This window comes from Kwoniella shandongensis, chromosome 9 (assembly GCF_008629635.2).
Source record: "Kwoniella shandongensis chromosome 9, complete sequence".
Classification (NCBI taxonomy): Eukaryota; Fungi; Basidiomycota; class Tremellomycetes; order Tremellales; family Cryptococcaceae; genus Kwoniella; species Kwoniella shandongensis.
Window position 1 is genome coordinate 911,873 of NC_089295.1, and position 14,488 is coordinate 926,360.

Below are 14,488 nucleotides of genomic sequence, written 5' to 3' on the forward strand. Positions count from 1 at the left end.
TGTCTGTCTACATTTCCATCTCTGTACCAACCTCCACCACTAAAATACGTATGATGATGCTAAGCCAAAAGCCGATTGATTCCAGTCATCCAAACCCTCGATCGAAACAAACGAAAATAGAAAAGAAAAGGTTAGTAACCCGCCTTCCCCTGACGTCATGTCATGTTCGGCACGAATCTCGGCAGATGACTGACTGCCTGATCGATCTAAAAGTTGAAATAATACGTACGTACGGACGAAAGACGATGATGCTAAGGAGCATACTCGGATGGTGTTTTGAGAGATGCTGTAAATGGAGACGAGGTTCGATACGATGCAAACGAACTCAATCGGGAACGATATTCAATCACTTCTGTTTCAAGCTTGTAGTCTTAGTTTTGTGCTGTGCTTCGTTTGATTAGTTATCGGACAATCTAGACTTTACGATGGACAATACATCTTCACAAATGTTGTCAGCTTCGCCCCCTCCTCTTCTGCTCGGTCGACCCCTCTCGGACGACCTCTCCCTACCTCGGGACACAAGCGCATCGAGTGGTCTGACCTCGATCTCCCAGCTATCCACTGGTGGAAACAGGGCGTTCACATCTGTCCCACTTCGTCGTGACGATTCCGAGTCTTCGAGAGGAAGAAGGGAGACGGACGACGGACATAGTCTAGCCAATACCTTCGGCACGATGGATCGATTAGGAGATGGGGACGATGGTAGAGTGGTCGGAGAACCGTTTTCAGATATTCATCATCACGGTGATCAACAAACACTTAAACTTGCTCCTACACCTTTACCTATCAGACCTACTACGCCGGAACTTCCTTCGCGACAAATCGCAGGCGACTCTAGGAGATCAGATACTTCCGACGAAACTATCAATCCTCCCTTATCACCACTCCACGATCCCTCCGAGAAACGGTTCATGAAAGCAGGTGTGGTAGCAGGGTCTGCAGCGGGCGCAGGAGCAGCAGGTCGAGAAGTCCTAGCGTCGCGAGGAAGAGGTGTAGGTGATGAAGGTGGACGAGAACCGAGAGGATGGGAGAATGTTCAAGTGGACAACAAGTGGGGGATCACGAGTAAACAAATCAAAGAAGATAGATGGAAGGCTGTTAAGGTGGGTGCTCAATCACTCTGCTCTGGTTCTGCTTGTCATGATTGATCACTGATAATATGTCTTTGACATCCGTAGAAAGGAGCCGTGTTGTACACCTTCATCACCTTCTGGCTGTGGATCTGCCTCTCCATCTTCTGGGGCTCAAATTACCGTCTCACTTCATTCCTTCCTTCCCTGACTGTCAATCTCATTCCTCTCGATACTCCGTCCGGCGACTCATATCTTAATGGACCCATGATCCAACAGGCAAACTATCTCACTTCGCTCCCATCCTCCATCGTCCATCTCAAGTGGGTCGTCAAGGATCCTGCCGACTATCCGAATGGTCTACAAGATGTGAGAGATAGTATTGTAGCGCAGGACGCGTGGGCTGCAGTGGTCATCAATGCGAATGCGTCGAGCGCGTGGACAAACGCTTTGCAGAATGGTGACGCGAACTACGATCCCACTGGAGCGATCGGAATATATTTCTCCTCAGCTAGATTCTACCAAGTCGTCCTGTTGTACATTGAAGCCATTGTGAGTCCTATGTCATCCTCTCAACGCTTTGTCTTCTGAGCGGACTTAGCTGACACTTCGTTTTTGCACGTATAGATCACCGAAGAACTTGCGAACCCACTCGCCACAGCACGAGCACAAGCCCTTCGATCGTTCATCGCATCTTCCACTACCAACCCCACCGCACTGACCAATGCAGCTCGAGTCCCACAAGCAGTGGGTGTAGGATTTGGATATACGGTCTTCGATGTAAGACCGATCGAGAATACAGCTTGGGCAGGAGCGGCACCGATGGAAGCTAGTTTAATCTACTTTGTGAGTGCCACTGGTATCTTATCGTGGACGTGGCAAGGGACAGGCGACCAAGAGTTTTCGGTGTTCGGTGTCAGAGAAGGTTGCAAAGGCAGGATCGGGAACGATTATCATGTGCTAACAGTGTTTTTGCCAACTATTAGATCATCTTCGCATTCTACCTCGCTCAGTATGGCGGAATAGCAAGGATGAAATCTGGTCTGCAGAGCAGGTTACGATTTTCCAGCATGCTCAAACTACGACTCGGTTGGCCCTTGCTTGCGTACTTCTTCTTGGTACGTGGTCCAGACTCAGCTTGGATTGTTGAGCGCAAGCTGATATTCGTATGGTTCTTTTAGTCGCTTTGGGAGACGTTGATTATTAGGGCTTGGCAAGTCCCTCTTAACAATCATCTCGGTCGTGGTGAGTTGCCGCCCCAAGAACGCCGACCTCGCTCCGTCGAAAGGAGATGTGTTTATACTGATAATGTTCGCCTCCTCTTAGCCGGTTTTGTCACGCTCTGGGCACTCAATTACTTCACTATCATCGCAGCGGGGTTTGCCATGGAGACAGCACTCGCTGTGGTCGGTATTTCATGGTTACCGTTCTTCTTGATCATGTGGATTATCCGTGAGTCAATCTTGTTATATGACGAGAAAGTGTGCTGATGACTTTTAATCATTTTGATCCGTCGGTGACGCAATAGTCAACATCAGTGAGTTATTCACAACAACCTTATTATTCGTTGAGCGAGATCGCTGACATTGTCGATTGTCTTCGCAGCCTCATCCTTCTACCCGATTGAGATGATGCCAAACTTTTATCGATTCTTGCGTTGGACCCCATTCTACCACAATGTCGAGGTAAGTGCATTTTTGCCTTGATCCATTCCTCGCGATTCGCAATACTCTTGGTACATGGTGGCAAGAAAATGTATGAAGGGCTAACTACTGCTCGGACTTTTAGGGATACAAGATCATAGCCTTTGGTTCTAACCTCCAACATCGACTAGGACTCCACTTTGGTGCTTTGGCAGGATTGATCGGAGTCGAGCTTATCGGTTTACCCTTGGCGATCGTCTTCGAGAGATGGAGTATGGATAAGAGTCAGAGGAAGGAAGCGCAAGAGAAGAGGGAGAAAGAGGAGAAAGAGCGTGAAGAGCCTCAGAGAGTCGAAGCGTGAGGCGGGGTTTTCGTAGCAGAAGGTCTGTGGATGAGAGAGAGAATTATACTGTAGATATGATAGATACTGTAGATAAGAAAGGACTTGTTACTGTAGCATATGTGATAGAACAGATATAATGTTTTGACTACGCTGCGTCACATTACACCGGCCCCAGACTAAGTTTCCATGTGGAAGACAGGTCTTTCACCGCTCCCGACTGCAGAACTCCCAAACCGCGCAGCGCAGAGACCTAACACCACACAGGTCTGATCAACGACAAGCCCTAAACTTCATGACGATAAGGGCGTTGACATCCGATGCCCTTAGACGCAGCAGTCATCGAGATTCGGGGCGCATGTACTGTACAACGACCACGCTACGGATAATCGACATATGTCTATGCATAAACCGACCGCATGAGTGTGAATGACGAACCTGCAACATGAGAATGATATGAAGGTATAAGGTTTTATGACTTGCCACACATGATACTCGCAATCTTGCTACAGTACCGATAATACAATTGAACACAGGGTAAACAACAGCATCTTACACGTTGAGGTCTTTCAGAGTATTAGACCACACCGCAACCTTTCGATGAGCCATGACCTACACGTTGTCATACATCAATAACCGCTCCGACAACATAATCCATCGCGGAACGTACCTTCTCAGCATTGAAGCCTGTCACTTGCAATCCCTCCAGAGACGTCGCTCGGGATAACGCGACATATGCTTGACCTTTCTCAAATACTTTGCCGAGATCGACCTTGACTCGATCTAATGTCTGTCCTTGGGATTTGTGGATCGACATTGCCCAGGCCAAAATGAGTGGCAACTGCCAAGCAAGCTAATGTCAGTACTCCTCACATTCTCAGGAATCTATCAACCAGCTCACCTGTGTTCTCGAAGCTTGGATCTCGCCGTTCGGTAATTCTGCCTTGAATACATCCGGCTCCACCAACAGATCTCTCGCTCCGCCTCCTGGAACACTGAACCGCACAACAGGAAAAGGTTTCTGATGTGCTTCCGAGAGCTTGGACACCATCGCATCCCTGAACTTGATCTTCCTATAACGCTCGTCTTCGTCCAAGCCGTCAATGTCCGCGTCGGGTTGCCATTTACCAGACGTATCCTGGAAGTATAACACTTTGTGACAAAAGCCGATGACTTTGCCCATCGAACCGTTCACCAGAGTTTCGTCCATGTTCTTGATCAGCATGACTTGGGCGTCGATTTTCAGCTCAAGATAACCGGTCGCCATGAAATTCGCTAAAAGTTTCTCTCTCTGACTTGGATCGGTAATGGCACCACCGTCAGTCGCCGTATAGCTATATCCATCTGTGTTCAGCTGAAGCAATCGAGTGCGGTTCGCTCTGTCGACATCTTCTCGGCGTGGGAATAGTTCGGTAGGCTCAATCGTGTCGTCGTATATGATGGTTCGAGAGAGTGCCTTGAAGGAAGCTATGGATTGCGGTGACAATCGACCGAATCGCATTTCGTTCAGCATGTCGACAAAACCTGCAGAGTTGTCAGTCACTACAATTCAGAGGAGTCGCAAGAAGACGCACGTTGATCTTTCTGTCGGAACACTTTCGTCAGATTGACCGACATGTGAATCGTTTCATCCCACATTTCTGCCTCAAAGCAGAATTTCGGCGCCGCACCACCTTTTGTGACCGGAGGTAGTTGGAAAAAGTCTCCGGTGACGATGATCTGAATACCTCCAAAAGGCTTTTGATTCTTCCTGATCATTTGACCGAGTTTGCAGAATTTATCAAACATGTCTCCTTCGACCATAGAGACTGGTACTGCGCATCAGTATGTGGATGCCTGGACCGATGGGCAACACAACTCACCCTCATCGATGATCAGGACTTTTGTCCTTTGCCACCTGGCCGCAGCTTTCCTGTTCTTCCTCAGCTTTCCCAGCAGGATATCCGGCTTCTCTATTGCTAAACCAACACCTCCAAACGAATGTAACGTCACACCTCCGATATTACATGCTGCGATACCGGTAGAAGCGGTAACGGCAACAGCATCGGGAGCGGTGGCGTATTTTCTTCGAAGGTTCTTGATGATCTCACGAAGCAGGACGGACTTTCCGGTACCTGACACATGTACCATGATCAGCTAAGACCGCACAAATCTTGCACAGACGTCTACTCACCAGCACTACCTGTGAAGAAGATGTTCTTCCCTTCCGCTACCACCAATTGCAAAACCTTTTGTTGCTCTGCACTCAGCACCACTCTCTGCTTGATGTTGAGTGAAGGTCCGCTAGATGTGGCAATCTTGGTCTTCCCGGTAGAGTTTGTCCTCGCCATTGCTCGCTTTGACATACTGAAATAAGAACCGCCATGTGAGCCTTAAGTCCCACTGATCACATGATCGGTCGTCAAAGATGAAAGCTCACGCATGTTCTTCCTCCCAAGGCAAAGCTCTCTTCAAAGCCGCAGCGGAAGAGGGCAGGCTCGGCAGCTCCTGCTGCGACATAGGGGTTGGAGGTATCCTTGTCCTTTGAGCACTGGGTAAAGTCTGTGTCACAATGGCGGTTGAGGAAGAAGCAGCATTCGTTGATAAAGATGGTAATGATTGTTTGCTCGATGAGGAAGCGGGAGCGTTCTTGGATATGGAAGGGAGGTCGGTATTTTGGGACATGGCTGCAAGGATAGCTTTCCGTCTCCTTTCTGCCGGTGTGTCGCCTGTACCGGCGGAGGGTGCGCTGGGTCTTGAGGAGGAAGACGAGGAAGAGGCAAAATTGGGTTGTTGAGGAGCTGGTGGAAGCGGAGCAACGTTCCCTTTCCGCTTGACCCTGCGGAACGAAAGTGTCAGCTAGGTGATCAGCCACCGCGCAGCTTATATTGAGGAGAGTATGCAACGGGGAGAGAAGACGACTGGACACCGCACTCACCTGTCTGGACTTGGACTCCATGTGATCTCCCCAGAGCTCGATGTCGATTTCGTTTCTTCATCGTCATCTCCCCATTCTCGCTTTATTGAGTTCACTCGAGACATGGTCCGTTGCGGCAGTGACAAGCTGTTCGTACTGCTTTGTCGAGAGGTGACGAGCGACGGCATGGTGATATTTATCAGTATGTCAAGTCGATGGAGAAGGAAGATGAAGAAATGTTGATGTTGTTGGTTGACGCGACTCTTTAACTGCTTTATTTGTGTATCATCACCGCGAAGTGCAGCTTTTATTAATGTGACCCATTTTAGGTTGAAAATCTCTCTGTTTTTGCCTCCACCAACTGCTAACGAGTACAGCAACAATTTCAAAAATCAACCTCCAACCTTTCTCTATCTATGCATTGATCAACAACCGCTTAGGTTAATACACAGACAGAGTATACATTGGCATCATGGCACGAGGCGAGAAGATCAAGAATGCGGACAAACGATCCGAACAGCATCGTAAGAACAAGCGGGAGAGGAGTCAGGCCAAGTTACAACGTCGTTTAGAGGTATGTCCTGTCCCTCCCATTTCAGCTCTGACCGCAGACTTCATCGACGCAATGCTGATCCCGTTCCGTACTTCTAGACGAAGAAAGCCGAAAAGGACAAGACGAATGGTGCTGCTTTGAAGGCCGCCCGACTGGCTAAGAACGTCCCGAAGACACTCGATAACACTCGTCAATTTGATTCGACGTCTTACCTCACTGCTGATCCTGCTACCCTGCGAGATTTGGAGAGGAGAGCAGAGGAGGCTAGTCGGATGATCAATGGAGAGCGGGTGGAGTCAGAGGATGAAGACGATAGCGAGGAAGAAGAGGAAGATGACGATGATGATGAAGAGGAGATGCCTGAAGCTGGACCATCGCGATCAAAGGCGTCTACTGCAAACGGCGAAGAAGCAGATGGCGATGAGGCCGATGAGGAGGGAGGTGAAGCAGACGGAGAAGAGGCAGAAGGCGAGGCAGAGGAGACACCAGCCCAACCAGTACTGAACCAACCCCCTCCCAAAATTCTCATCACTACTTCTCCCTCACCCTGCAAATACACCTATCAATTCGTCGATGATCTGAAAAACGTCTTCCCTGGTGGAGAGTTCTTCAAGCGGCCTAAAGGAAGAGGGTTTGAAATTGGGCGAGTGGCACGATGGGCGGGTAAGAGAGGTTATGCGGCTTTGATCGTCGTCAATGAGGATCACAAATCGCCTAGTATGTAATGCCTTGCTGCTTCGGCAAGTTGGTGTAATTGTACTGACGATGTTTCGGTGTTCAGACGCCATCACCCTTATCAACCTTCCGGCTGGACCTACAGCATACTTCAGACTATCAAGTGTGATCCCTAGTGCCAACCTCTTTGTGAGTTTCAAGCCAAATTATCTTGGACTGGCCATCATGCTGACTATGACCTCGATGTCTTCTAGGGTCACGCTCGTCCCACACCTCATTCTCGTGAGTCACTCAGCTTGCAGGAGTGCACATCGAGAAGCTAACCTTCATCACCTCACTTTTGCAGCCGAGCTCATCCTTAACAATTTCACTACTCTCTTGGGTAACAGTGTCGGAAGATTGTTCGGTTCTCTGTTCCCCCCTCAACCGCAGTTCAGAGGACGACAGGTTGTGACGCTTCACAATCAGCGAGATTTCCTGTTCTTCAGACGACATCGGTGAGTTGACAGAAGCCTTTACTCTCTCTTCTTGTCTTCCTTCTTGACACAACGCGCAACGAGGTTGCATGTGCTGTTTTAATGCACAGGGCTGACTTGTATGACTCTCGCCCAGATACATGTTCTCCTCCGCAACCTCTGCCAAACTGCAAGAGATCGGACCCCGATTCACTCTCAAACTCCGATGGCTCCGAAAGGGCTTACCGTCCGTCACAGCTCCCGATGGTCGAGCGCCAACTGGTGGCGATCGTGAAGCGGCTTCGGATGACGAGGAGATGGACGACGATGAAGATGATGAGGAATTGGCGAGACAAGAGAAACAGGATGAAGATGAGGCTATGGCTGAGATCGGGAAACCGCAGAGTGGAAAGGGGAAGAAGGCAGAGAATGGTGGCATCAAGGTTCCAGCTTTGGACGAGGAGCAAGAGTACGAATGGAAGTGGAAGGTGAGTTCGCAATTTTGCTGGGTATCACAAAGTTCCGGTAAGTCGCAAGAGCTGATAATGGGTGGATTTTCAGCCAAAGATGGAGGTTTCGAGGCGAACATTCTTCTTGTAGTTCACATTATGCACGCTATGCATCGTTACGAAACCTTCAACGATAGTTGTGTGCTTTTTGCATCGCCATATATTCCCAACTTGCATTCAGCTCCGTGCATACCACGTTCGTTTCTTTGAACGAAGGATCGCGAGGAAGCGTTCCCACGAAAGAAGCTTCGCAAGAGCTACGGTAGACCAAGATTGCGAGTCAGCCGACAGATTGTATCCGGCCCGGTCGGTGGCGGGTGCTAGTCACTCTGACTAAACATACTTTTGACTTCCTTCCCTCCAACTTTGGTCTTAGCCCTGAAGAAGCCAGCGATCTGCCGCGATGGCGTTGATATCGACGAAGAAGGCGATGCCATTTGAGTGTGACTTCTGGACAGGTCAGTGGCCCAGACAATGACGGCGGATGTCGTATTTTTCATTGCAGGGTTGACTTGTCGATACTCACTCAGTCGCACGATCGCATTGCGAGCACGAACAAGAACACGTCGAGTCGCTCTTCCAATCGGAAGCAGAGGCGGAGGTGGACCAGGTGTCTTCTTCATATTTGGGTATGTCTTCCTTTTCCGCTAAAGTGCGTTTCATTTCGTCCAACTCCTATCCCCTCCAATCGATCAGCACGGGTACTACGATCTGGCACAGAAGAAGGTGGAGCAACAGGTAACGGCTTCGGTTGGTCCACTTACATATTCGAGAAGAACAAGATCCGCCCTCTGGATCGCAAGTTGGATTCTTGTGAATAGCAAATTGTCATCTGACGCTTCTTGTTCCTTTTGAGCACGACGTGCGATCATCTCATCATCAAAAGTGGGACGGTTCGTGCTCGTCGTCGAGGTGTGATGAAGCTTTGATCCTTCAATCATCATGAAGATGTGTTCGGCTCGGTAAACGGGAAGGTGTGAATTGTTGGATTTGACATGATATGACTAGAGTGAAAGATTAGGGATTTACATGATTCGAGTCCACAAACATATGAGATATGATCACACTTGAACATATGAAAAAAGTGCGGAATGAACGAGGTTCATTGTTGATATGGTTAAGGTTACGCAGTATGACCAAACTCGCCAAAAGGTTGGGGCAACTCAAATACGGTAGTTCGCCACATTCACAATTCTTCTTACTCATACCGACCCTTCACCCTTACAGCTGTTCCTACTGGGCCTATGATTTGATCTCTGCCCGTAGATAGATGATGCGAGACATCGTTCAACAATACATTTTACATGGATTGATTCATCCTACTTAGATCGGCTCCAGGACGTAGATACCTCTGAAATACTGACGGTTGTATTTCACCCCTTTCACTTCGACAATGTCTTCTGGGGGTGTTTGGGATCGCAACACTCTAGCTATCCTCCATTCCTCCGCCGTAGGGATCTATTTACATTGAAGTCATGAGTCATTAGCTCCGTCTTTGTATTCTCGGTTCTGACTATCCGGATTAATCAGTGCCCAGTTGGGTACTTACCTTTGTGGCATCGACGATTCCTTCTGCTCCCGGTTCGAATCGCGAGACATAGCCTTCTCGAGCGAGAAGAGGTGAGGTGGTCAAAGGCGCAAGCGAGACATCATTTTTGGCAGCAGTGAAAAGACCAATAGTCAAACGATATTGATCGGCTTGATCAGGGGGACATTGGGTTACTGCGATTCGTAATCAATCGTCAGGCTTGAGTATGTCGCCGGGTGGGGAACATTGATCACGGGCCAGTACTCACCTCTGTGCCTGGTCGCAGGCAGATGACCTCCACTGAGAAACTCGAGCACTTCTCCGAGATTGACGATCATACCACCAGGCTTGTATTTGACATATCGCCAATCTCCATCTGCCGAAAGGACCTGTAGTGCTGCAATCGGCTGACTGCTTACCTATCAACAAGTGTTCACACTTCCAGTGGAAAATAGATCGACTGACTTACCTGAGGAGGAGAGTGGTCACACCGTAATCTTGATGTCCGTGCATCTGGACTTCCGCCTTCTTCCTATTGCTCTCTGATACAGGATGGAACATCATTTGTCGAAAGTATCCTTCACCGATGACACCGTTGTGGGACTGTACGTTGTCCCAGAGGTAGTTTTCAGGCAGTTCCAACATTCGGGATAATAGAGATAGGAGTTTCTTGTTGATGACATCGTGGCAATACTGCGCACAAATTCTGGAATTAGCTTCGTGCTTTTGTATCGTACTATAGTATCAAGTCTCAACATCAAGTTACCTGGTTAAACTGAGCGATCTTGTCGATGTGATTTCGAAGACACACTGGAAGATGACCACCATCGCACATCGTCTCGCTGTAATAGTTGAAACTCTCGACATTGTCTTTGACTCCCTTGGCAATGTCCCAGTAACCTCGAGGCTTGTAACCAGTGTATTTACCCTATTTACAAATGCGATCAGCAAGACATGTCGGAAGGACGCAGACATCGCTCACTGACGGTATTAAGATATTTCCATTCCAGCCGTTCTTTCTCTTCTGGAGTTATTTGCGAGTCGATCAGAGCGTTTTGAGCTATAGCGAATTGCTCGTCGATCTATCTCCGATGATTTAGTCCGGTAACTTCAATGCAGTTGGCATCGCTTACCTCTTCTTGGGTGAGACCAAAGTTGACAAGATACAAGAACCCATCTTCAAAGACAGCAGTCTTGAAGTTTTCGTACACGGCTTCACGCTCGACGGCGATGGGAGAATCGAATTGACTTAGGTCGATAGTGCGAAGGTTGGCCCATTTCACGTCCGCTTTGGTCTCCGCTGGCGGGATCCAAGGTCTGAGGGTGGGTATAGCAACGGGCATATCGTAGGTACTCGATGATAATATCACCACGAGACGATCTTGGAAGTTTGGGTTCTATGTTATCTCGATTGATTGATCCTTTCACTTGATCTATGAACCTCTACAAGTCGGCATTGCGGGCCATAGCTAGCAACGAGTATTGGTGCATTGCAGAAAATATCGCTGTCGCGATAAGCAATGACAGCATTCTCACGGTCAAAACCGATGATCGGAATCTCGGATAGCCCACCCGTATCGGTTGAATCCGAACGAGACGGCCAACAGCGATAGTTCCACTGATAACGATACATTACTGGCAGTGGTCTTATCAGTGAGACCTAAGCTACTCGTTCGCGGTATTTATATCGACTGACGATCGTTCATGATGACCAATTTCTTCCTTCCAATGAAGAAAGGTGACAGAAATATATACAGTAATAACCATGGATCGTGAAGAATCGCTTAAGGAGAAGTCGGAGGAACGAGTCGCTATATTCGAGGCTATCCCACCTGATTTCGCTGGCGATAATGGTGATTACAACTTTACACCAGAACAAGGTGAGTCTTAAATATCGATTCTTGTCATGCCAAACTGACCCTAGTAACAGTTGAGGGATATGACATGGACCCACAACTGAACGCCAAGGTCTTGCGAGCGTACGATCTTCGTATCTTACCGGTCGGTTTCTGATTTCTTCCATTTCGACTATGTCCCAAACTAACAGTCGGAGACAGATCGCCATGACGATGTACCTCTTCTCAGCTCTTGACCGAGGCAATGTCTCCAACGCCAAGTCTGACCATATGGAGTAAGTCCAACAATCACACTGTTGTGATATCGCGAAAGAGGGGTGATATACTGATCACCTTGATCACAGCAAAGACCTCGGTTTCACTGGTAATCAGTGGAACGTGATGCTCACAGTCTTTTTCATACCTTATTGTTGTATGGCATACCCGGGAACATTCTTGAGCAAGAAATTTGGTCCACCCACAATGCTTCCCATATACATGTTTGGGTAAGTTCCACACGGGAAAAGAAACATACATACAGTATTTCTCACTGATAGATGGTAATGGGCTTTAGCTGGGGAACTATGGCAATGATCAATGCTGCTGTTAGAAACTTTGCGGAATGTTTAGTAGTTCGATTACTTCTCGGTTGTGTGAGTGACGATGGCCTTACCTCCTTGCAAGCTCTGGCTGACATACATATAGTTTGAAGGGTGTTTCGGCGCTTCTCTCATCATGTACCTGTGAGTTACCCCACTCACCTATCCTCCATCGAAGGTCTGTGGCTCTGACATCGCCCAGTGCATGTTTCTATACCCGAGCCGAGCTCGGTAAACGGATGGCGGCATGGTACAGCATGGTCGCTGTCTCTGGCGCTTTTTCCGGCTTGCTATCGTACGGTCTTTTCCAGGTCAACTCGTCGTTGAAGGGGTGGCAATTGTTGTTCTTGATCGAGGGTGGATTGACAATCGTTGTGGCTTTGGTCTCATGGTGAGTTTCCCGCAGACCTAGTGATGCTACCTTGCACTTACTGACGTTGTATCATACAGGTGGATTCTCCCTACATATCCGACTCATGCCAAGTTTCTCAGTCCGGTGGAGAAGACGGTCGGCGTCATGCGTCTACTCAAAGATTCGACGACTCAAGTCAATGCCGCATTCTCTTGGAAAGAGTACATCCGTCCTGCTGCTGAATGGCAGACTTGGGTCTGGGGATTTTACTGCTTGGTGAGCGAGAGGTAACGCACATCACTGTCATCTGTGGCTGAAGCCCCTTTAAGATCTATGGTGTTGCGAACTCCACTGCTTCGGTCTTCCTGACACAGATCATTGGTCGATGGGGGTTCTCAACAGTCAAGACCAATCTCTACACCGTCGCACCATACTCCTGCGCCGTCATCGTCATGTGTGAGTTGTTGTCCAACCTGCAGTCCAGCAGTCTCCGTTTGATTGCTGATTTCCATGTAGGGGTCTTCGTCATCTCATCGGATTATCAACGAGAACGTACGATTCACGTGATGTGTGCCAACGGTGAGTAATAGGTCTGATCGCTTTTTGCTAATCTCTGATAGGTCTTGTTGTGATCGGTACCATCACTCTTGCATGTCTACCTGTATCGAAGATCGGAGCGGGATACTTCTGTACCTTCCTTATCGCGTCGGGCAGTTTCATCCCCAGTGTCTTGTTCCAGAGGTGAGCCACATGTCCTATTGTTACTGGTACGTACAGGTCTGACGCTTGTCAGCTTCGTACAAAACAATACGACACGTGAAAACTCACGGGCATTCCGATCGGCTGTCATGAACTTTGGTTCCAACGCAGGGGGTATTGTCTCTGGTAAGTTCACCGCGGCGGTGCCCGAACAGTACTTGGACTGATTACAACCTCTTCAACACATCCAGCCAATATCTTCTTGTCTCAATTCGCACCGAAATACGTGACACCTTTGATCGTGTCTGCTGCTATCGCTGCATTGGGAATATGTGTTCTTATCGGTTTACGTGAGTCCTAGCCAAAGTCAAAGTCCTGGGCGCGAGCAGAGTGTCTCTGATGCGTCCCTCACTCACTAACGTTATATCTGTCTTCAGGTGTACACATGGTACTCGACAATCGTCGACGTAATCGCGAGCAAGGTGTACAGTGGTCTAGTAAGGACGTACCTACCGCTGCTCTCCAGGATGGTCCAGCCAATCCGATGTACCGTCATTTCTACTAGATCTGCTTCGGGAGAATTTCTCGGGAAGTGCTTGTATGCTATTGACACATTGTAGAACGCTAGGTATATGAATACAGGTTCCAGGAGGTGTCTACTGCATCAAAGTGGAATCTCACGCAGCATGTGCTGAATCGGGAGAAGCCCATGAGTAGGGAGGACAGGTTGTTGCTCTCACAGCCCTGATCGGAACGAATTTAAAGGGCTGTTTAGGCGAAGTTGTACGTCGATCTTCAAGGTCACAGTTTAGCGTCGAACGAAGTGTACCTCATGATGCGCGCGACTCGCAAGTACGTCCATCGCGGTATCTACGTCTTCACTTTGCGCTACGTCTACAGCATGCAGTCTTTCGTCTTCGCTTGTGTGAATCGATTACAGCCTGTTCCAGCTCGACTCGTTCTCTTGCCCCCTTCACGACTGTTTAGTCATATCACAGGACAGGTGGAATAGTCGCCCGAAGCGAAAGCAAACATGTGACATACTTGATCGGTTCACAGCTGATCGGGTGAAAGACACCACTCGGAAATAGTTCTGTGTCGGAGAACGGTTTAATGGTCCTTTTGCCTGACGCCACAAACCATCGAACCCTCAACAACTCCTCCCCGGAACTTTTTTTTTGTACAAAAGGCTTGGCACCACTTTGCTTGGATGATAAGCTAAGCTAATCAGATAGTAAAACTCCAATTCGGCCGTAAACGTTAGCGTCGAAAATGCATTTGTCCCTGTTCCCCATCTCTCTATTCTGTGAGAGACAAGGTGAAGACTCGCGCGT

At 48.6% G+C, this 14,488-nt stretch overlaps 5 protein-coding genes across 5 annotated transcripts; 3 read left to right on the forward strand and 2 right to left on the reverse strand.

Moving 5' to 3' along the window:
- Positions 1-268: 268 nt before the first annotated feature.
- Positions 269-3,074, forward strand: CI109_105249 (uncharacterized protein; the record flags this gene model as incomplete). Its single annotated transcript, XM_065967622.1, has 9 exons — positions 269-271; positions 402-1,103; positions 1,179-1,622; positions 1,698-1,916; positions 2,057-2,188; positions 2,252-2,315; positions 2,397-2,522; positions 2,676-2,755; positions 2,859-3,074. 9 exons carry the CDS (start codon positions 269-271, stop codon positions 3,072-3,074), a joined length of 1,986 nt encoding a protein of 661 aa, XP_065823694.1.
- Positions 3,075-3,605: 531 nt separating this feature from the next.
- Positions 3,606-6,137, reverse strand: CI109_105250 (uncharacterized protein; the record flags this gene model as incomplete). The annotated part of the gene is made up of 8 exons (XM_032003273.1): positions 3,606-3,665; positions 3,724-3,894; positions 3,955-4,577; positions 4,628-4,861; positions 4,916-5,167; positions 5,227-5,399; positions 5,473-5,871; positions 5,971-6,137. The coding sequence occupies 8 exons, from the start codon at positions 6,135-6,137 to the stop codon at positions 3,606-3,608; spliced, it is 2,079 nt and encodes a 692-aa protein (XP_031862595.1).
- Positions 6,138-6,421: 284 nt separating this feature from the next.
- CI109_105251 (uncharacterized protein) lies at positions 6,422-8,232 on the forward strand (the record flags this gene model as incomplete). The annotated part of the gene is made up of 7 exons (XM_032003274.1): positions 6,422-6,523; positions 6,601-7,219; positions 7,284-7,366; positions 7,432-7,459; positions 7,524-7,674; positions 7,790-8,120; positions 8,194-8,232. The coding sequence occupies 7 exons, from the start codon at positions 6,422-6,424 to the stop codon at positions 8,230-8,232; spliced, it is 1,353 nt and encodes a 450-aa protein (XP_031862596.1).
- A 1,232-nt stretch (positions 8,233-9,464) lies between these two features.
- Positions 9,465-11,126, reverse strand: CI109_105252 (uncharacterized protein; the record flags this gene model as incomplete). The annotated part of the gene is made up of 8 exons (XM_032003275.2): positions 9,465-9,599; positions 9,691-9,863; positions 9,938-10,080; positions 10,139-10,362; positions 10,436-10,597; positions 10,656-10,751; positions 10,803-11,050; positions 11,111-11,126. 8 exons carry the CDS (start codon positions 11,124-11,126, stop codon positions 9,465-9,467), a joined length of 1,197 nt encoding a protein of 398 aa, XP_031862597.2.
- Positions 11,127-11,434: 308 nt separating this feature from the next.
- CI109_105253 (uncharacterized protein) lies at positions 11,435-13,719 on the forward strand (the record flags this gene model as incomplete). Its single annotated transcript, XM_032003276.1, has 14 exons — positions 11,435-11,549; positions 11,600-11,670; positions 11,727-11,800; positions 11,870-12,010; positions 12,079-12,157; positions 12,210-12,247; positions 12,306-12,494; positions 12,554-12,731; positions 12,785-12,911; positions 12,972-13,034; positions 13,076-13,196; positions 13,249-13,340; positions 13,406-13,504; positions 13,592-13,719. 14 exons carry the CDS (start codon positions 11,435-11,437, stop codon positions 13,717-13,719), a joined length of 1,515 nt encoding a protein of 504 aa, XP_031862598.1.
- Between the last annotated feature and the right edge of the window lie 769 nt (positions 13,720-14,488).